Source organism: Rhamphochromis sp. 'chilingali', assembly GCF_963969265.1.
Source record: "Rhamphochromis sp. 'chilingali' genome assembly, chromosome: 7".
Lineage (NCBI taxonomy): Eukaryota > Metazoa > Chordata > Actinopteri > Cichliformes > Cichlidae > Rhamphochromis > Rhamphochromis sp. 'chilingali'.
The window spans coordinates 10880621-10903504 of record NC_137934.1 but is presented as its reverse complement, the minus strand read 5'-3'; the positions used below and the strand labels follow the sequence as shown (position 1 = coordinate 10903504).

General features: G+C 40.0%; 1 protein-coding gene across 1 annotated transcript in view; it reads left to right on the top strand.

Annotated features, from left to right (window-relative positions):
• Positions 1-8472: 8472 nt before the first annotated feature.
• The window catches only part of cacna2d4a (calcium channel, voltage-dependent, alpha 2/delta subunit 4a), a 107338-nt gene continuing 92926 nt past the window's right edge, over positions 8473-22884 (top strand). The window contains exons 1-13 of the mRNA XM_080886804.1: positions 8473-8630; positions 10995-11076; positions 14332-14448; positions 14609-14668; positions 15975-16137; positions 16230-16361; positions 16877-16937; positions 18119-18269; positions 19053-19127; positions 21158-21247; positions 21405-21518; positions 21634-21712; positions 22695-22828. Of these exons, the coding sequence (XP_080742930.1) occupies positions 8479-8630; positions 10995-11076; positions 14332-14448; positions 14609-14668; positions 15975-16137; positions 16230-16361; positions 16877-16937; positions 18119-18269; positions 19053-19127; positions 21158-21247; positions 21405-21518; positions 21634-21712; positions 22695-22828 (1410 nt within the window). The 5' untranslated portion in view covers positions 8473-8478. The remainder of the gene's footprint in view (positions 8631-10994; positions 11077-14331; positions 14449-14608; positions 14669-15974; positions 16138-16229; positions 16362-16876; positions 16938-18118; positions 18270-19052; positions 19128-21157; positions 21248-21404; positions 21519-21633; positions 21713-22694; positions 22829-22884) is intronic.

The following is a 22884-nucleotide window of genomic DNA, read 5'->3' as shown; positions in this document are numbered from 1 at the left end:
CAACCTCGATCATACAGCGTGAGTTTTTTTAGTAATAAATTGCTCCCTGTTTTTGACGGTTAACTAAAGACACAGTAAAATACAGTTTAATAAGGTTTCTGGCATCAGCGTAATTTTAACTGGAACGCTGGAACATTTGGTCGCACTTTCAGGGCTTATGTATAAATCACGTCCACATCAGCACAGGAAGTACCCGCTTAATGGATGTTGTGTTTGTGAAACTGCTCTTGCCTTCAAATGGCAATTTGATCATTTCATGATACATAAACTCAGTGTCCCAAACACTCAAGACAAAAACCTGTGCAGGTTTCACAATGCCATAAGCCGTGTACATAGATGAGAAGTAGATTTCTTGTATAGAAATGCAAATGTAAACAAAATCAGCCTGCAGATTTGGATCATGTGATATGGCTAAAATCACCAGAACTGGCACCGAGTCTGCTTTCACAAGTGCTATTTACTGTCAGGAACGTCAAACATCACTTTTTACACAGTCTCATTGCGCTCTCCCTCCCAGTAGATTAGTGTGGGAAAACTAGGCTTCCTCTCCTCTCCCTTCCTGCTTCCTCTCCTCAGCCAGCCTTGTCATGGATTCTACTTACCATTAACTTCAGTAGCGGTGTAGCAGAGTTAAACTTTGATTCAAATAAAAGAGTTAATGGTGATCTTTGTGAATGTCAGGGTGGATGGATAATATTTTTAAGACTTTTTATGAGTACATTTTTATTAAGGGATGATGCCCATACATGCACACATATTCTTTTTTCTAAGACTCGGAGGTTCCAGACCATTGCTTTAGCTGATGGAGCTAAATGTAAGGGCTGACTATTAGCCCTGGCCTAGAGTAATCAATGACTTCTGGTGTGTGTGTGTGTGTGTGTGTGTGTGTGTGTGTGTGTGTGTGTGTGTGTGTGTGTGTGTGTGTGTGTGTGTGTGTGTGTGTGTGTGTGTGTGTGTGTGTGTGTGCCCTTGCCCAGAGAGGCGGAGTCTCTGATTTGTATAGGGACTCCAGATCACTTTTGTCAGTGCTGTATTCTCAAAAGGAAGATATTGTGCAGTGGTCTACTTTAAATTTCAAGAAAATATTCGTGTAATTCTTCTCACTTTCCTAGTCTCAGTCTTTCACTCTTCAAACACAGGCTGGGACAATAAGCCAACTCTGCAGGAGCACAGGTGAGTAATACTTTCTTTGGGGATATCTGCTCTAGTACCGTAGTGTTAGTAGAAGTGTGTTTAGCATGTAAATCATAAAGTAAGGATGCCAAGCTACATTTAAAATTGAGATTAGAAAAAAAAAGGAATTTTTTGATAGAAAAGTGCATTTTATAAGACCTTCAGATTCCTTTATTGTCACCTGCACAGATAAAAACAAGAATATGACATTTAAAACTGAGCCAGGAGCTAACTCGATTAGTTAACTAAAGAAGAACAAATGGTAGGTTCTCCAATAATAAAAGTCTCACTTAAATAATAAATATACACATATTCTCTCTGGTGTACACTTGTGTGCTGCCTAAATCCCTGCATGTCCGAACTGTGTGAACATGCAGTTAAATGCAGATAGTTGGCCTCTGCACACCACCACAGTGGACTTTAAATCAAAAAGCAAGATATGACTGAAGTGCAGACTTCCAGATTTAATTCAAGGAATTTATCAAAAGTATTGCATAAGCTGTTTAGGAATTTCAGATGTTTTTAAGCCCCTCCCCCATTTTCAGATACTCAAAAGAAATTGGACAACATAACATAAAAAGGATATTTTTAATATTGGAATGAAAAAAGTGAAGTGTCATCTGATCAGTTTTGCAGCATTTGTCTGAGCCTGAGCACAGAGTACAGCCCTGTATCCCTCAGAATTCATCTCGCTCCTTCTATCAGAAGTCACATCATCAATAAACACTGGCATCATTCAAAGCATGCCACTTCCACTAAAAATGATACTTTTCGGATTATGAGCTATTTCTCTTCTTTTTCATAATCTTCTCTCCCCATTATTCTGGTACAAGTGAATTGTGGATTCATCTGTCCAATTTCCTGAGCATGCTCACTTATAGGTTTTCTGGCAAAGACTAATTTAGCCTTCCTGTTCTCGAGTGTAACCAGTGATTTGCACCCTGTTGCAAACCACTCTATTTCTATTCATGAAGCCATCTCTCGATTGTAGACTCCGATTGTAGACTGATGATACACCCACCTCCTCAAAAGTGTGTTCTCGACTAGGTTAGCTGTTGTCCGATCATCCCCTTTAGTTTCAGAGCTTAGACTTCATCCCTAGCATCAGTGATCTGGGTCAGCTTGGGAGTAGGAGTCCCACAGCTGTTGTGCATTACTGGTGTGCGTGCGTGGTTGTACATGGTACTTACATGCTTGCCTGATTGCCTCTGTGTGATGGTGCATGTCGCTATCTAAACTGTTTGTTATCAATTTGATCCCTTCCTGCGTCCACCACAGCCATAATGCTTTATGTGCACTGCCAAATTGTTTTATAGCATTTTCATAATAGCAGGAGCAGATGTTTTACTGTCGCTCTCTCTCGGTGGGTGTGTACAGTATAATATGCAAAGACATGAGAGTTTAATATCTGTGTATCGTAGCAGTATTTATCTCAAGCTATATGTTGGTGCATGTATGTAGTTAAATAAAGCTTAATGATACATTATGTTTTATTAGAAATACCGATTCATACTGAAAGACATAGCATCCTGAGTGGACTTCTATGAAAAGTTGTAATACCACAAGTGCAGAAGGGTGCTGTGTTTATGACCTGCCCGAATTATATACGCATACATGCACTGGCCTCTTTGTTACTATGATTGCTACTACTGTGCTGGATCCCTTTAGCTTTCAGAACTGCCCTATTCTTCAAAGAATAAATTCAAAAAGGTGTTGGAAACATTCCTCAGAGACTTGAGTTCTTATTGACATGATAAATTCAACTTCTCCCATTCCACCACAACCAAAAGATGCTCGAATGGATTGAGATCTGGTGGCTGTGGAGGAAATTTGAGTACAGTGAATTCATTATCATGTCAAGGAAATCAGTTTAAATACTTTAAGCTTTGCAACGTGGTGCGTTATCCTGCTGGAAGCAACAATCAGAAGATGGACACACTGTGGTCATAAATCAGCAGCAATACTCAGGTAGGCTGTGGTGTTTAAATGATGCTCATTTGGTACTAAAAAGCTCAAAATGTGCCAGGAAACTACCCCCAGCACTATTACACCAGCAGCAGCAGCATTAACCTTTATTACAAGGCAAGATGGATCCATGCTTTCTTGTTGTTTATAGCCCTACCATACAAATGTCACAGCTGAAATCCAAGACTTATCAGACCAGGCAACAGTTTTCTAATGTTCTGGTTTCCAGCTTTGGTGATCCCATGCAAACTGTAGCCTCAGTTTCCTGTTTTTAGCTGACAGGAGTGGCCCGCTGCTGCTGTAGACCATCTTCTTCAAGATTTGATGTGTCGCACATTCACAGATGCAATTCTGCATACAGCAAAGACCGATTATTTGAGTTACTGTTGCCTTCCTGTCAGCTCTAAGTAGACTGTCCGTTTTCCACTGATGTCTTGCATCAACAAGGCATTTTCGCCCTTATAGGTGCTGCTGCTCAATTCATATCTTCTCTTTTTCAGACTATTTTCTCTAAATCATAGAGATGGCTACATAAGCAAATCCCAGCAGATCAGCAGTTTTTTTAAATACTCACTAACAACCATGTCACATTCAAAGTCACTTAAATCACCTTTATTCATTCTGATGCTCAGTTTGGACTTCAGCAGACCATCTTGACCATGTCTACATGCCTAAATTCACTGAGTTGCTGCCATTTGATCGACTTATTAGATATTTGCATTAAAGAACAGTTAAGTCTAGTCTGTAGCTGGCATGTTGTTGGCATGCATGTTGTTCCCCTGTTGTCTTTCTTTAAATTAATGTCCCTCTTGCATGAGTGTCCAAACACAAAGATAAGTGGTTGGTAGACTACCATATTTTTTATTATAGGTAATGGCATTGGATACTCTATACATAAAACATGTGATGACAAACTGAAACAAATTGTTATCAGTTTTATAGATCATACTCCATAGGCTTGTTTATAAATATGGGTAATGTGGCCAATCAAATTTTTACTGAGGCAGTAGTGTGTGCCGACAATAGACCTTTTTAAACTGCAGCAACTTAACAGGCCATTCAAGGGTGGCTGACAATGTACAGTGTGGGCCATTTATATGGATACACCATAATAAAATGGGAATGGTTGGTGATATTAAAGTTCTGTTTGTGGCACATTAGTATATGTGAGGGGGCAAACTCCTCAAGACGGGTGGTGACCATGGTGGCCATTTAGAAGTCGGCCATCTTGGATACAACTTTTGTCCTAGCTTCATTCAGCAAGAGCCCACAGCGTAGCACTCGCCACATGTCACTGGAGAGTGGCATTAGTCGAACATCCCTTCGGTGGACATTAGCTACTCACAAATGGCACCCTTACAAACTCCAGCTACTGCAGCATCTCAACGAGGATGACCCAGATCGGCCCACAGAATTTGCAGAATGGGCAAAACAAAAATTGGAACAGGACCCTCAGTTCAGAAGATTTTGTTCAGTGACGAGGCAAACTTTTATGTGAATGGTGAAGTTAACAAACAAAATCACCGCTATTGGTCTGACACTAACCCACATTGGATGGATCCCTCCAAGACTGTTGGAACAACAAAAGTGATGGTTTGGTGTGGTATATGGGGTACAACGATAGTGGGTCCATTCTTCATCAATGGAAACCTCAAGGCCACTGGATATTTGAAATTGCTACATGATGATGTGTTTCCCTCTTTATGCACTGAAGCTGGCACGTTCCCTGAGTTATTCCAGCAAGATGGTGCACCACCACATTATGCGTGCCAGGTCCGAGCATTCCTAGATGAACAGTTGGAAAGTGGATTGGTCGTCGTGGGCCAGTTGAATGGCCCCCAAGGTCTCCCGATCTGACCCCCTTAGACTTTTATCTTTGGGGTGATCTGAAGGCAATTGTCTATGGTGTGAAGATATGAGATGTGCAGCACCTGAAACTACGGATACTGGATACCTGTGCTGGCATTTCTCCTGCGGTGTTGCTATCAGTGTCTGAAGAGTGGGAGAAGAGGGTTGCATTGACAATCCAACACAATGGGCAGCACATTGAACATTTTATAAGTGGTCAGAAACTTGTAAATAACTCATGAAAGAATAAAGTTACGTTGAAACCAAGCACACTATTGTTTTTCTTGTGACATTGCCAATAAGTTTGATGTGTCACATGGCCCTCTTTCTATTGAAAAAACTAAAGTTGTATCCAAGATGGCCGACTTCTAAATGGCCACCATGGTCACCACCCATCTTGAGGAGTTTGCCCCCTCACATATACTAATGTGCCACAAACAGGACTTTAATATCACCAACCATTCCCATTTTATTACGGTGTATCCATATAAATGGCCCACCCTGTAGTTTGCACCAGGAAACCCTCTCCAGACTTCTTACTGGGCTGTTTTCTGGGGTCTGAAATCTCGTCAGTGGGGCCCAGTGCTTACTTATTAAACCTAGAAAAGCTCACACAAGTAAGATTTTTAAACACCTACTGTAGTAGGTGTTTAAAAAAGCACCCTGAAAATCAAAAAAACAAAAAAACAACAACATTCATATGAGGTACAGTATTATTTTCCAGTTTTTTGCAGTGGTGTAAAAGTAAGTGATTTAAAATAATACTACCAATTTTTAAATGGATTATAGGATGAATGTGTGAATGAAAGTGTCTCTAACAGTCAAAAAAGAACTATGAGAGCATACTTGAAAAATGTGCTATATGGACATGGACAGAGCTGATGGATTCATTCTGCAATATTGTGAATGCATGTGTGCACGTGTATATGTGAGACAATGAAAGTCCACTAGGTGTCTCAATGTGTTTGTATTATGATTGTGTCAGTTAAACGTGTTCTTTCCCCTCCTCTTCCTCTCAACATCCCCTTCTTGTGTCCCCCCTTACTTTGTTGAATTCTTATTACAGCCTCAATCCACTGTCCTTTTTGGTTAAAAATAATAATAATAATAATAATAATGAGGGAGATTAAGAGAAAGCATTGAAAAGACAAAACAGCAGGTGAGAGCCTGACAAGAAAGATTAAGAGAAAAAAACAGAGAAAAGCAACTAGAAAGAAAAGAAAGAGTAGAAAGACAGTGGGTCAAAGAGCGATACAGAGAAGATGAGGGCCAGAGAGAGAGAAAGATTGTGTTGGCGTGCTTGTATGGAGAGAGAGAGCAAGAGGCATGGAGTGGGAAAAGGAGGCAATGAGGGAGGAGGGGTTTAATCCTGCATGGATTATGGTATAAACTGGTGCTGGAGAGGAGGAAGAGAGATTCTGGAGAGAGAGGAAGTCCCACTATCCATCCGTGCATCCATTAGTCCATCTGTCTTACCCTCCATCCAGCAGCGTAGTCGTCTCCCCGTGCTTTTTGTTTTGCATTTTGGACCTGTGAAGACGTGAGGTCAGCACAAGGGTCGGCAGAATAATTGGAAGTTGCAGCAGGGTTGGATTTGTTTTTGGAACCTGTGCATGTGCCTTACCTGGAAGAAACAAAATCACACTGCCCGATAATGGAAGTCGTGTGAAGACTGAAGTTTACTCCTATTTTTGTCGGATTGTGCTGATCCGGAGAGCAAGCAAGAAAAACAGACGTCAATAATGGGGGGGACAGAAATCAGATTAAGAGCCTTGGAGAGGGAGGTGTAGAAAAATGGAGATGCTCTATTGTGATCCCATGTGCACAGAAGTGACCTTTGACACTGGAGACAAAAGCTTTCTAGTTTCTTTTGTATGCCGGGACATCCAGCTCAGCTGACATCGAATCATCATCATTCACACTTGCTATGTTTCAACTTTCTTCCTTGACCTACATACTTTTTGGTTCTTTTGTGAGCTCTGAAAATATGGGTTTACTGAACTATTTTCTTAATTTTGTGTATTAATATTCCAGCTTTTAAATTGGGCATCAGATGGCATCTTTGTTTTCACTTGGAAAGAAGGTTTCACGTTCTTTCCACATGAGCCCAAAGTCAGTGTTAACTGTAAATGTTTTTAAGATGGCATATTTAACCTATAGTCACATGCCCATGCTTTTCTATTTTTTGCTATCCTTTCGGTTTGGACTTTCACAGATTCTCTAAATGTTACTATGGATCTTTACATATTTTAGCCTGCTTGGTGACAAAGCCAGCCTCTTTTTTCCCGTCTTGATGGGCTTAAGATTTGGACTATACATGACTGTCTTTCAGAAGGCTGTACACTGGACCTTGAGATTTTTTCTGAACAAATAATCTATCAGGCAAGTAGTCAAAAAGATCTTGAAAGCAAGTTCTTTGTTTTGCTCTTTAAGATGAGTTGGTGTTGTGCTACAAAGTGATGACCAATATTTTATAATGAAAAGAGTGATACATATGTGTCTGTGACCAAAATTCTGCCATAACTTACTGCACTTTACTTCAGTTTAATAAAGTTTAAATGCAGCTTTTGACTATATGGGGTAGTTCATCCCAAAAATCATATACATGCAATTGTTTTGTAGATAGAGACTGAGTATAACAGAACTTGGTGCCACTCACCTTATAGCACTTGAAGTGCCATTAAATGCATCTGGAAAACTCATCATTCATCACATATCAAACTCAATACAACCCCAAAACGTTTTTTAGCATTGTTATAACGAAAAATGAATACTGAGCCCTTTCAGGTGAACCCCCAAAGGAAGACACAAATCCCCTTGGAAGGGCATCCAATAACCAGTTTGCCAAATCAAACACACCTTCTGAGTACAGAATTGGTCCGGTCTCCTAAAACAGTCCCAGTTTCTCATGTGGCCCCTTGAGAAAATTAATTGAACCATTCCTGATCAAGACGTACATTAGTTTTACTGTGTTTGCAAGGTGATAACAGTTCAGTGATGTGCATGTGGTAGTTGGAATTTTTTGTATTATAGCTACAAGACTTTACAGAAGCAATAATACTCTGTGCTTTCGTGGAACTCCAACATACATGACTGGAATATAGTTCAATTCGCATGCACAAAAGAGTCAACAACCTAACTTGACAGAGAGTGATCTAGGTATAAATGATAAATGTTCATATAAAGATGTTATTACTGCCATAAACTAGCTAAGACACAGCCTGTAAGTGGTGCTGCAGAACCTAGCTGGCCTAATTCTGTTACTTTTAAATATTCCAAAGAAGGGAGGAAGTTAATGCTAATGGTCACCCTTTTTTCACAGTTAATGAGGTAGATGTCGGTTAGAGAAGGTGCATTGTGTACCACCCTGTATGTGTAGATCTGTGCCAAGACTTCAGGTTTCTCTCTCTGTAGGTTTCTAAATTTCTAAATTCATGCTTTTTCACTGTTCTGATTTCCTCAATTTCTCTCCAGCGTACGGCAGCTGCAGGGATGAACTGCTGGAGTCTGGGAAAAGCTAGGAATGCCATTAAATTAGACAGAAGTGGGCCATACAGCGGGAGGTTGATGATGCTGATGTGGATTATCCTCTCCAGTTCACTGTGCCTCATGACTGATGGTCAAATGAAGATCTCACCAGAAACGTAAGTAAAACTGCGCTAGAAAAATAGACAGTTGACTGGTGTCTGGTGTTTGCATAAAGCTGCATTTATTCTGACATTAATTTCATTTTTGCATTTGTTTTTGTTTACATATCCATATCATGGCTGTATCCTGAATCACAGTGGCACCCAGTGTGCTGCCATTCAGTGGCAAATATAGACACACAGCCTTTTTTTAAATCAGGTAATTTCTGTGTGCACACCCTGGCAGCTCTACGTGCAGTATGATCCTTCTTAAAGCCATATGTCAGATGGATGAGTCAATAGTGTTCCTTCTAGGTTGGCTGATTATTCTACATACATATGGACCATCTGGACACCTGTGGGGTACAGCGAACTGCCAAACTGTTCTCCTCTCTACAGCCACATTCAAATAATCTGACATATAAGTCTGACTAGAGATAAAGAGACATTTATTTTAAAAAAAATAAAAATTACAATTTATTTTGTTAGAAAAGATTTTGTGTAGGAAAAGGCAGCATGGTGATCAAGTGGTTAGCGCTATCAACGCACAGCAGTCACCTAGAGCCATGCTGGCAAACACCAATGCTCTGCTTATACAGATTGATGGAGTCCTGCTATGTTTGCATTTAATCATATGTACATATCACAAGGCTTGTTACTTCTACTGTAAAACTGCTTTTCAAACATGTACAATGATTGCCTTCCCATGAGAGGGACCGGTTTATATTGCGTAATGTGTTTTGCTTTCACAGAGTGTTGACTTTGTAAGACTGTGTACGATTACTGGTCAGTTTATCTCAGGTGGATATTTCTTTTTGGGACAAAATGCTGTGTTTGTTTATTCTCCAAAGGCAAGACGAAGCTCTTTCGCCTTAACGGTTTTCAACCGCCTTGCTGACGAAAGACAAGAACAGATCGATACAGTCCTGTCAGTCTGCAGTAGCCTTGTTTGTGTGTGAGCTGTGTGTTAGCAGAAGAATTTGTGTGCATGTGTGTGTGACTGTATATGTAAAAGTGATAAAAATTGAATGGGTTGAGAGAGACTGAGAAGCACAGCACTTTGTTAGCATGGATGTTGTTAATGTTTGCATAACAGGCTTTACATACTTACATCTATCGACCAAAACCATAAGGCAATGTCTGCCTGTGCAGATTAGAGTTGTATTCAGTGCAGTGTATAAGATTTGTAGTTATACAGCTTAAAGAGTTTACTGTATGTGTTGTCAGCAGTCAGGCTGGTGACGGCAGATGAAGCTCTGGGGACACCAGAGTTCAACTGTCCAACATAGGTCACTAAGCCCCAAATGCCGCACTCTGCCTAGGGAAGAAATGGCAGCAGTTCCCTTATGGCTGTGACAGTTAACAGTGTCACGACCGGAACATTTCAGGCCAAGAAGGTCAGATCTTTATCCTCTAAGGCTATGCAACCCTAATGCCAGTAGGAAACATTGCACCTTTCTGTGAGCTGTTACTAAAAACACGTCTTTGCTCTGGAATAAACAGTATAAGTGTACACATAGATCTTTTTCTTCTTTGGGGATAAAATCAAGTTTATCTATTGAAAAATTAAGTAAGTAAAATACTTTTACTGTTCATTGAAGTTGTTTCTGCAACCTGTTCTTGATCTGACTGGTACAGATACTGGTTCGAAAATTACAGTATAGCCATTTTAATAAGTTTAATTTTAAAATAAATCATTAAAAATGCACAAATTTCCTAACCCAGTGTCAGAGGAGATGATCTCCTGCTTCAATAATATCACAATATTGTTTTATGACACTGAAACCCAAAGTTCTTGATGCTGCCTTGAAACAGGAACAGGGATCGGCAAGATTATGATTAACCAGAATGGTAATACTAAACGAAATCTCTTGAAGAAGAATATTGACAGTACAGACGGCTTACACACTGTTGGCCCTCACATTTTAAAATGAACACGCTCAAATTTTGCAATGACAATATCAACAAGTCAACAAATGATAAGCCAGTTTTCAGTACCGATGCTGGCAAGACTGCCTGCAAACTAGCAGCGAGCTGACTGACTCCCCATAGGTTAAGCCATCTGTCACATCCTGTCTGCTCTCTAAACTCTATTACCTTACCTCATTGGCATTCACACTGAGGATTTGTAGAATTGCTGCATGTTAGTGAGCATAGAATAACCTCTTGACCCGGTACAATGTCTATTTTAAGTATCACCTTCAAATAATCTGCTTCACTCTGTCAGTAGTGAGTGTGCAGTAAGTGCTTAAATGTTTTGCTGTGTACATTTCTGGTCATTTCCAGTGTTTTATAATGGGTTTATTAATTTGAGCTAGTAGCTCTGTCTTTACCTATATAAGGGTATCTACCTTCCATTGATAATGTATTTTGTCTGTTCAGGGTGCAGCAGTGGGCCGTGTCATTTGGCAAAGAGATAACTGCTTTGTCCGCCAGGTACTCTGGAGCTAAACTTCTGCAGAAGGTAAGAGGCAGTTCATCTATGAAGTTACATTTTTATTAACTATCAGCCAGGTGGGTGAGCCATTAATATTTACATTGCATTCGTCAGTATGGTAACACAGCTCATGTAAGGAGTTCAATAGGGGGAAAAAGCAGCTTCTATATGAAATGGCTCCTAGCAAGGTTTTTGGATTATCTTTTTTTCAGTAACCAGGTCTAAAACTGCACAGTAAGCCAAATTACCAGGACCACATGGCAAGCTGAAAACAAGCAAGTTATTGAAATAGACAGAAATTCCCATTCGGAGTTGGTGGAGACCAAAAACAGAGCAAAAAGGAGAGAATTACATTAGTCGGCTGACTGGTTCGGAATTTCTGGAAGGGAACATTCCACTTGGGTGGTCTCAGATTCTCATCTCTGCTTTTCAAGGATGGTGTGGTTCTGTTGGATTCATTGGGTGATGGCCTCCAACTGACTTTGGAACGGTTTCGCGGCCAAGTGTGAATCGGTCAGAATGAGAATCAGCACCTCCAAATATAAGGCCATGGTCCTCAGCCGGAAAAAGTGCCCACTCTGGGTCAGGGACGAGTTCTTGCTCCAAGTGGATGAGTTTAAGTATCTCAGGGTCTTGTTCACGAGTGATGGGAGAAGGGAGCGGGAGATCGACAGACGGATTGGTGCTGCGGCTAAAGAGAGAGCTGAGTATAAAAGCGAAGCTCTCAATTTACCTGTCGATCTATGTCCCTACCCTCACCTATGGTCACGAGCTGTGGGGAGTGACCGAAAGAACGAGATTGCGGATACAAGTGGCAGAAATGGGCTTCCTCCGAAGGGTGGCTGACCTCACCCTTAGAGTCAGAAGTTCGGCCATCCGGGAGGGGCTCAGAGTAGAGCCACTGGTCCTTCACATCGAAAGGAGTCAGTTGAGGTGGTTCGGGCATCTGACAAGGATGCCTCCTGGGTGAGGTTCTCTGGGCATGTCCCACCGGGAGGATGCCCTGGGGCAGACCCAGGACATGCTGGAGAGATTATATCTCTCGGCTGGCCTGGGAACGCCTTGGTGTTTCCCCAGACAAGGTGGATTAGGTGGCTGGGGAGGGGAGGTCTGGGCTTCTCTGCTTGGGCTACTGCCCCCACGATCTGGCCCGGATAAGCGGAAGAAGATGGATGGATGGAACATTCCTGCTGAGTGTTATGTATTTTCTTGCCCTTTTGAGCATGCCAAATGAAGTGCCATTTGATTCCATTATATTCAAAATAGGACAGAAATCTCTACAACAGGCTCACCAAAATGGGGCTATTCACATCAAAACAAGCAGGACTTGATTTTATTGGGGGTGAACTGTCCATTTAATATAAAATACATTTATAAATAGAGGTTGTCAGATATCAACAAATTATTACTCATACAGTACATACTAGCCCAAGACATCATGCCCAAGTACATGTTACAAGACATAGTATGCTTCACTAATTTCCCATTTCAGACAGGCAAAGGATTATTTTTAGGCTATATTTAATGATGGTTATGGTATGGTATGGTTAACATGCCTTTATTGATGATTAGTCACGCAAAAGTATACAGAGAGGAACATACAGGGAAGGTTATTTGGGGCTGAGCTCTCCCTCTACCTGCACCTCTTATTGTATTACCAGCTACACAAATATTTAAAACTAAAGTTGGAACTGGAAGCTGGGAATGGACAAAGAAATCTTACAAAAAATACAACATTATGCTGCAAAACTGAAAGGGGCAGAGTGTGAATTCATCATTTCTCCCCCTTCTGTGCATTACATCAGCCAATAAGAACACGGCAGACTGACATACATTTGCTGTACAACATCTGCGCATGGCCTAGAGAGCAATCTGATGACACATTTAATTCAAATATTCAGGCATGCCTTTTAGTAATTAGCACGTGTGAGCTTGCACTGCATGCCACCCTGTAGTATCGCTAGCAGGTCCATTCACCATCTGCTATGCAGGCTCACAAAGTGTGTGTTAACAACGTTAACCAAACAAGCTGTACAAATAACCAATCCTTACTGATTTAGCTGTTATAAACAGTTTTCTACACTGTCCAACCTCACAGCTTGTAAGATATCAACCTGATCAAAAACAGAAAGCATTGTGGTGCTTGTAAGTGCTTCAGTTATCGCACGAGCAACACTTGCTGTAGTAACTGTATCCATAACAGCCCTATTCATTTGCTGTATCTTTCCTATCTGCAAAATGTCTTTTTATTCAGCCAGTGGTGTGTAATAACAGCCAGCGCTTAAGTCTTATCCTTGCACCAAGGAGCCATAAATCATCCACCTCTGCCTAATCGATAGGCTTCTTGTTATAAGTGGAACACTTAGTGATTCTGTCTTCTTGCCTGAGTAAACTGGGTAGGATATTGAGTGTTTGGGGTTCTGTTTGACAGTTATAAACATGTTGGAGCTACAAAGAGGGCTTTTTCCCCCAAACAAACCTGCAAAAGATCCGTATATTGTGAGTTTTTCTCATTTTACATCTGTTATTAACCATATGAGTATCTAACTTATCTTAGTTATTAGATGGATGTTGCACTGTTGCATGGGACACATGGCTTATCGAATCTATTTCCTGAGCAAATTTGATAATAATTGTAATATATTGTAATTAATGGTAATCATCTTTATAAAGGCAACAGAAAAATACAAAACAAACAAGACGGGTAAATGTCATTACATTATTTTTAGTGCAGGAAATTAACCTTTTAGTCCTCATGCAGTAACTGTATGGGATCCCTTAAATTGCATTTATCCAGCTGCTGTGATTCTACTGTGAATAAATACTATGAGTATTATTTGGCCGACTGGTTGTTGGACTAGAAAAAAAAGAAAACATAAATATGTTTAAAAATGTTTTGGTGATCATTTTGAATGCCACTGCTATAATAACATGTCAGGATTAAGATTCTTTTTTATGTCTGCCTATTATACATCTGAATTATAAATCTTTGAAAACATTACCATCACTTTGTACAAAATAGTGAGGGGTGGAGGGAGAGGATGAAGTCAGGACACCTGTAAATGCCTGGTGTGAAGGTTTGTGTATCAGGATTGTTGCCTGTACAGTTGATCTCTGTTTTCAGAGGGGACTGTTTGGTTTCGTGTGTTGTTGAAAATGTAGAAATCGTTTATAATTGTGTTTTGTTGTCTTAAAACAGTCTTGCAAAGGCTGGCACAGTGTTTTCCATTTTTTTTTAAACAAATCTTTCTTTTTAAATTGAATTGTGTGTGTGTTTTAAAGAAATACAAGGATATTGAAGGTACAGTGAAGATAGAGGAGGTGAATGGAGACGAACTGGTGAAAAGGTTTGCGGAAGAAATGGAAGAGATGCTTGGGAGGAAGATGAAAGCTGTTAAGGTAATAATTATGCATGCAGAGTAAAAAAAACCTTTAATGCCAATCAAATGGGCAATCATCAAATCAAACACTGATACATGGTAAACTAGTGTAGGTTTGTGTAATGCTGCACTTTGCTAATTAAAAAAGAAAAAGAAAATCTGTAATGCTTTTATCACAGAGATTAGCAGAAGCAGCAGAGGATGCAGATCTGGACCATGAGTACAATGAAACACTCGAGGTAAGGGGGACATATCTGCTTATAAGTTTTTCATTTGTCAGCTTATACAGGATAAGAGTCCCATTGCTAGTAGAAAGCTCAGACACTGTATGTAAAAATATATGTCCACACCATGAGACCTATTGCTTTGTAACTCAAATTTTGCCATTTTTGTTGTTTGTTAGTTTTTTTTTTATGAATTGAATATGTGATTTGGATAAAAGGGCAGTGTGAGCAACTTGCGAGCTAATGCTAATGCTGGCTGAGTAGCTAGCTTGGTTAGGCCTTAGTTACCCTGTCATCGAGACTGGCTGGTGAGTCCCTGGCAACACTCTAGGAAAAATATATATTCTCCAATTCATTGTCCAATGGTTGGCTAAGTGAAATTGTTTTCAAAGAGGTATAGGGAACTACACTAAGGGCAGTAGATTGCTACAGTTGCCCAAAGTTTGCAAGGAAGAAAGTGACTCAACAATTAGTCACTGAGCAGTTGTGAAGCTGTGAAAGTTTTGACCCAAGCCGCAAACAGAGACAGATTACCTTAAAAAGTTTTGCCTCTTGTAACAACTGAAGGCAAAGCTTTTACTTTGAAGGCAAACATTCTTCATTTCCATTTGCGTTGCAGTTTTTTGCCAAGTTTCACTACTGCTCTGTGTTTAGCTGCTGAGTGTCAGAAGACAAGTTGGGGGCTTTCATGCGAACCATTGGTAACTGCAACAATCTGCTAGTGACCAAAGCAATCACAAGGTTTCACAGATTTCACAGTGATAGCCAGCAACCTCCAGTAACCGCACACCAAGCAGTTAAGATTTAAACGTTTTTTTCTCTACCTTATATTTCACTGTGAGAACAAATAGGATGCTAAATTAGGCTAGCAAAAAACAAGCTCAGAAGCGCATTTTACCAGAGAAATCAAATGCCCAACCCCTCACCACCAAACAGCAAACACAAAGCGGCCCCACACTTGTCACTCAAAACCTCTGCACACCTGATAATGCATGACCATAAACCCAAATATAATTTGGCAGTGTTTTAATCACCAGTACAGTAGCTGCAAAAAGGGAAATGACCTGACAGGCATTTTAATATAGGACTCTTTGTTAACTAACCACAAACTGTATATTAAAGATGGATAGCTACTGTGAAGCCTCAAGAGTGGAGCGAGCTTCAATTTGTCTTTTAATGATCCAGTTTGTGAGCTGATTTTCAGCCCTTTTGAAAAAAAAAATCCACAGACTTATAACTGAATTATAACCAACTGTTTGTTCTTATTGGTTACTCATGTTAGTATATATGTACAGCCACCAACTGTCACTTTTTTCTGTAGTTTGACTATTATAACTCCATGTTGATCAACACTGTGGATGAGGATGGGAATCCAGTCCCACTGGGTGGAGAATTCACATTGGAGGAAAACGAACATTTTAATAAACTGCCAGTCAACATACAGCAAAGTAACATACAAGTTCCCACAAATGTCTACAACAGAGGTAACACAACCATAAAGCCTTAAATATAATTGCAAATGCTGCATAATACACCAGATTGGCAGTAGAATATATTACCTCTCTCTGTTTTGTAGATCCTGATATTCTCAATGGAGTCTACATGTCTGAGGCTCTGAATGATGTTTTCGCTGATAACTTCCAGGAGGATCCAACTCTCACCTGGCAGTACTTTGGCAGTTCTACGGGCTTTTTCAGGCTATATCCAGGTACGTCTGAGTCACCTACACTTGGGCCAGCAAATGTGCGTCCCAGAATTGTAGCACAGTGTGTTAATTGATGGTACCCTTGGCTGCACTTTTCTCCTGTGATGATGCAGTGTTAAAACAACATGAACAGCACTGTAGATAAACATTCAGCTACATAAGCCAAATAGTGTACTGTACTTACACAGCAACTGACAGCGCAAGAAACAGTCAAACATGATGAGTCAGTCTCGGTGAGAGTCTGGCTGCTAATAAATTCTCTGTGTACATGTCTATCTGAGTGCGTGCGTGCGTGTGTGTTTGTGAGAGAGAGCAAGGGTAATTAACAGAAGATATGTGACAGCTTGTTTTACTCACCCTCTGCGTCACCCATCACAGCCTTGTTTGACAGTTTGTCATCACACAATGCTACCACAGCATTCATTTTGACATCAGTTGTTCATCCGTTCAACCAAAAAATCATCCAAGCAGGAGTTTGTCCTCTGACCATCATCTGCACTCTCTCTGTTTTCTTTCAGGCATCCAGTGGACTCCAGATGAAAATGGTGTTGTCACATTTGATTGCAGAAACAGAAACTGGTATGGCGATACTGCCCTGTCCTTCCCCATTGATGCCTTTTGATTATCTTTAGCCCTCTCAAAATGAAGCTCCAAACCCAACTTACAGATCTGATCACTCCCAGTCAACAGTTACTATGCACCATTAGGCAGTCTAGTATGGTTCACCCATACTGTATTTGACTGTCTCAAGAATTCTTATCATCAGAATGGGAAAGAAGGATGATTCAAGTGTCTCTGAATTTGATATGGTTGTTGATACTAGAGGAGGTGTTGAGTGTTTGGGAAATGGAGCAAGAATTATCAAGTGAATGGCAGAGGTTAGAAGAGAATGGCCAGACTGCTTTGAGCTGAGAGGAAGGCAAGAGTAACTCAAATAACCACTTGTTGTAATCAAGGTATGCAGAAGAGCATCTCTGAAGACACAACCCATTGAACCTTGAAACAGATGAGCACATCGGGTGCCACGCTTGTCAGCTAAGAACAGGAAACTAAAAAGTATTTATTAGTTAAAGGGGATTTGCACCATGAATGTGCAGACAACAAATCTGTAACAACTATGTGATGCCATCATGTCAATATGGAGCAAAATCTCTGAGGAATATTTCCTGGATCTTGTTGAATCTATACCACAAAATTAAGGAAGTTCTGAAAAAGGGGGTCTAACTTTGTGCTAGTGATGTGTGACTAATGAAGTGCGGTGAGTGTACACGACAGTGCAATATGCACTGTTGCACTGAAGTAGTTAACTAGAATTCAGCCATCATTAATTTAGTGTTTATGCTTATTTCCTTGCTGCTGAAACATGTGACATTTTATTTGCTGTAAAGAGATCTATCACAAAGACAAAGGACTGTTTAGATTGTGGGAACTCTGTCTGGTTTCCAGACATAAATACAGTTGTCCTGGGAAGCAGAGATCAAGGAAACAGACAGAGTAAATCTGGAAAGTTGCCGATCACACCTGCTGCTCGAGGGGAAATCTCATTTATGTTAATTAGCTTGGAAAAATCAGGGGATGGTAATAAAGAGATGAAGGGACCGAACAGACAGACAGAGGAACATATAAAAGGATAAACACTGTCTGCTCTTCCTAGCTGCTGGACTAGCAGTACATAACACCCAATCTGGTCATACTTGGTGTGAAATGTAGGTTGTAGTGCATCTTATACCTACTTCTTCTTTCTCTCTATGTCCTTTTAGGTATATACAAGCAGCCACATCTCCTAAAGATGTAGTAATCGTCGTGGATGTCAGTGGCAGCATGAAGGGACTCAGACTGACAATAGCCAAGCACACCATTAATACAATCCTGGACACCCTGGGAGAAAATGACTTTGTTAACATCATAGCTGTAAGTATATGTGCAAACAGTCATACAAAAGACAAATGCAATGAATGCAATTTGTCTAAGTCTGGATGAGCGTGACATAGAGATTAAAGCCCAAACACACAAATGCACTGGAACTAATGCACAGGTCAACATGGAGGTACATATGCACACACACATCCAAATTTAAAATTTGGTTCATGCCAGGCTCAAATTTTCAGTAACATGAAAGCTTCTAAATTTGTTTTCTTTTTAGGTTTTTGGGGGGGATTTTGGCTGTGTGTAACCCTACAACTACAAATCTGTGTAATAAGCATGGTTTATCCTGGTATTACTGCATGTGTAATCATACGCCTCCTGCAAATCCCCTGCTTTTAAGCTGTATTTTTACCAGAATTTAAAGCTACACGCCTTGCAGCAAAACAATACAAAACAAAAAAACAGTACTTCTTCATATCTAAACTCTGTAGTTTAAAAAATGGTTTAGTTAATTATTTTTATGAGGTCTATTCAAAATGAAACTTAGCTTTGACTTTGATAGAACTGGTCTTGAACACATTAAAATCATACTCCATATTAGTCCAACAACTTCAATATTGTTACATTATGAACAGTCAATATTTAAAGATGGTTGGTTGGAGAGATTAAGTGTAATCTAATTACTTTGTGACGTTCAGGGTGATTGACTGCAGGTCGTAAAACTGCACTAACAACTGTTTGTCCCCTGCTGCAAATGTTAATCATGTTGACTCTTCATTAGCTGCTCAGTCGCCATATTGGTTTATGTGAATTGGTTTCTGTCTCCAGTACAGTGACTATGTTCGCTACGTGGAGCCCTGCTTCCAGGGCACGCTAGTACAGGCTGATCTGGATAACAGAGAGGTAAGACACACAAGCAGCTCTTGACAAATGGCACATGCGTTCATGCTCATGGCTGATTAAGTGAATTAACCTCTTGGAATTTAATAATTCCAAGTTATCTTGCTAATACCCTGAAGACAAAGCTTATGCCGTAATCACATCACAGTTAAAGCAACCTGCCCTTTAAAGGATTTAACCAGTAAAACCCTAGAGAGCGTATGTGACTTCGGCCTCTGCTAACATATTAAGAATATCAATATTCTTCCCAATTTCCCTTCTTTTCTCCTCTCTTGAATTATTTCCATGTCTAACACCAATAATGTCATTGTTTTATTTTTCTTCTCATCCCTTTGTCCTCCCTTTTTTTTTCTAACTTCCCAACACCTGCTCAGTCTGCTCAGTCTCAGTGTGTGTGTGTTTATTTGTTGTAAGTATGCCCTACTTTCACTCCCCTCCACATCATGGCAGTTTGGGTGAGGTCGCCGGCTGCTGACAATTTTAAGTTGGTCACATGACCTGTCAGCAAGGGATCTGATTGGGTGAATACATAGGATATTCTGTAGCAGAATGGGCTTACAGATGTTGGCTGACACACTTGCACAAGAGGGAACGCACATGTAGAGAAAGACAATCATCAGTTTTGCAGTTGTTATACAAGAGTTCCAATATTCCTACATAACCATTCACTTTTAGTCCTACTGAAAGTCACACTGGGTCACTTTTTCAGTCTTGTTCAGCTTTCATTACTGGGAAGATTACTTAACACAAACCTGCAAGCCAACCATGTTAAAGATGCAGTACACAACATGCCCCAGTGACACAGTACAAATGCACATAAGCAAACAGTCTCATTTGTCAGAATAGCACAGAGCAGATATGTGGGATTAAATGCAATTTGCAATATTTTTGTTTTGTTAATAATACTTCACAACAATTTCAGTTATTTTGAGCATGTTTCCAATCCAATCCAAACCAATTTTATTTATAAAGCACTTTAAAATACCCAGTACAGGACCAAAGTGCTGTACAGAAAATAAGTTAAAAACAATAGAATAAAATAAATAAATAAAACACATAATACATAAAAATTAGAACAGCCCTATATTAGCGAAACAAGATAAAACAGCATAGAATCAACTAAAATAAAACTTAAAAAAAAAAATAAAAACCAATATCTCACATGGTGTCAAAGGCCAGGGTAAAGAGGTGATTTAAAAACAGGTAGAGAAGAAGCCTGTCTGATCTCTAAAAGTAGATCGTTCCACAGTTTTGAGTCACTTTTTTTACTAAATGTCTATATTTAAATATAATTTACAGCACATAAAATCAGTTTCACTACGCTTGCAATTATTCTTATTGTTCTAATTATTTACTATTCACATTCACAGACACAAGAGCTCCTCTTACGTGCTATTAATAGCTGCAGCCGTGTGCAGTGGTCGTGCATGTAGATGTTTGATCTGTGGTTGTATGTGGCTTTGCCAATGCTTTGTATTTCAACCCTCTCTTGCACAGAGACAATAGCAGTTAGCAGCAGTTTTTGTTCATACTAAAAGTATTCTGTTCAAATACTTTTAGTATTTGACACCAAAGAAAACACATTTCCTTTTCAGTTTTGTCATGATGTTTCACATTAAAATTTCACTTCTTCCTAAAACCGCATTTTCATATACAAGTGACTAGTTAGAGAAGTGTTTATATCCATCCTTGAGCTATGCAAGATGCAACATTTTACAGGGTTTGTCTTTTATAAAAGAAGTTCATGCACACTTACAGCTTTCTAAAACTGAGTAAAACCCTTTTACATGGTCATTCCTCCTCCTCATATGTGCATGTGAATCTGTCTTTGTTTGTGTGTTGATTAATCTTGATTACCTTCTGGTGTTGCAGTAGCTTTGGTGTTAGTGGTCAGTGTGCCAGGAAGCCGGGGATAATTTCTCTACTGCGCTCTCTTTTTTCTGTTGTGACTAATTCGGCTGCGTTTGCCCGAAGGGAAGCGCATTGGCTCACTGACAGTGTCTGTGTGTTTACTTTTCTGGGTCTCGCTCCAGCATTTCAAGCTTTTGGTGGAACAGCTTCATGTGAAAGGAGAGGGCAAAGTAAAAAAAGCAATGAAGGAGTCTTTCAGGATTCTCAATGAGGTTTGTCTTTCCTTGCCACAATCATAGCAACTGCTACCCCTTGGCCGTAATAATAGCGAAGCAAAGTTATTTAGGAATTCCTACCTCCACAATACACAGAGCTTGAGTGCAGATTTTTAAAACTGATTAAACTGGATGTGCATATTTATGTGTTTAGGCTACTGCACTGGGGCAGGGCAGCCTGTGTAACCAGGCAATCATGCTGATAACAGACGGAGCCATGGAGGACTTCCAAGATGTTTTTCAAGAGTTTAACTGGCCGGAACGACGGGTATTATAAAGACCAGCACAGACAAATATCATCCTTTAAAAGCTGTAGTAGCTGAGTATTAAATTAGCGTGGCTTATCACGCCGTACTACATATAGCACTTGACTTTCTCTCCAGGTTCGAGTGTTCACCTATCTGATTGGACGGGAGATGACGTTTGCTGAAAATGTCAAATGGATTGCCTGCAACAACAAGGGTAAAGCCCAGTGTCTTTAAATTTGATGGCTTTGTTTGTGTTGTCACATTTGTTTGTACTGACAAATCCTTCATAATCATTACAGGAAGACAGCAACAGTAATAAATTGAAGATTAAAGAATATTTTTTTGTAAAAAAGAATCATTTTCTGAATCTTACGAAACCCCTGGTGCTCCCAAAAGAGGTGTGCTGGCCCTGTGGTGATTCCAGGTGGCACTATGAGGAACTAAGTATCAGGTGCTGCCCTCTTGTGAATTACAAGGCATCATGCAGCAGCTTAGGAAATAATCACATTAGCTCCTTCTAGCATATTAAAATCCATGGCTAAATAACTGATAATCAGCACAGATACACTGCAAACATATCCCTGGCCAAAAATGTCATAACTGTGTCTCTATAACAGGTGCAATCCATTTTGTTGCATAAACTGATAGTTGCTTCTACTAGCAGGCAGATATCTGTCAAACAGATATTTTGTTGCTGTTTTCTTGCAAACAGCTTCTGCTTAAACCTTCTGGATGCAGTTTCAGTTTGCTTAATAGTGTTTGCACCAGCGCTCTTGGGAGATGTTACCAAGGGGAAATATGTTGCACGTATTCACTTGGCAGAGCTTCAGTAGCCTGTTGTCGCTGAGCAGCTTCACTGCAGGTATCCCACTGACGTCACTGTCTCCCACTTGTAGAAATGCCACAAACCTTAGACTAAGCCAAGCTTTAAAGAACGTCAAAAACATATTTGTATCAGTCGGAGATTCAAGCTGGGATATTTGTTTCATGTTTTGGAATACAGGGTGTTCTGATGTCTGATAAATGAGTTTCTTCTTCTAAATTTAATACCCAAAGGCAGAAACCTGAGTTAAAAATAATAGGTGAACAATTTATTTTCCAAAAACTAAAAAAGAAAAAACGCTTCTCAGTTTTCCATCTGAGTAGTTTATGATACGAGTTACAATACATGTGTGTCTTTTCTGTGTCTTCTGTAGGTTATTACACACATGTCTCAACACTGGCTGATGTCCAGGAAAACGTTATGGAGTACCTCCATGTTCTGAGCCGGCCAATGGTCATCAACCACGATCATGACATCATTTGGACTGAGGCCTATATGGACAGTGTGGTCAGTCTGCTTGTCTTATTATTGTTGTTTAATATTATTATTTTTGTCAAAATTTA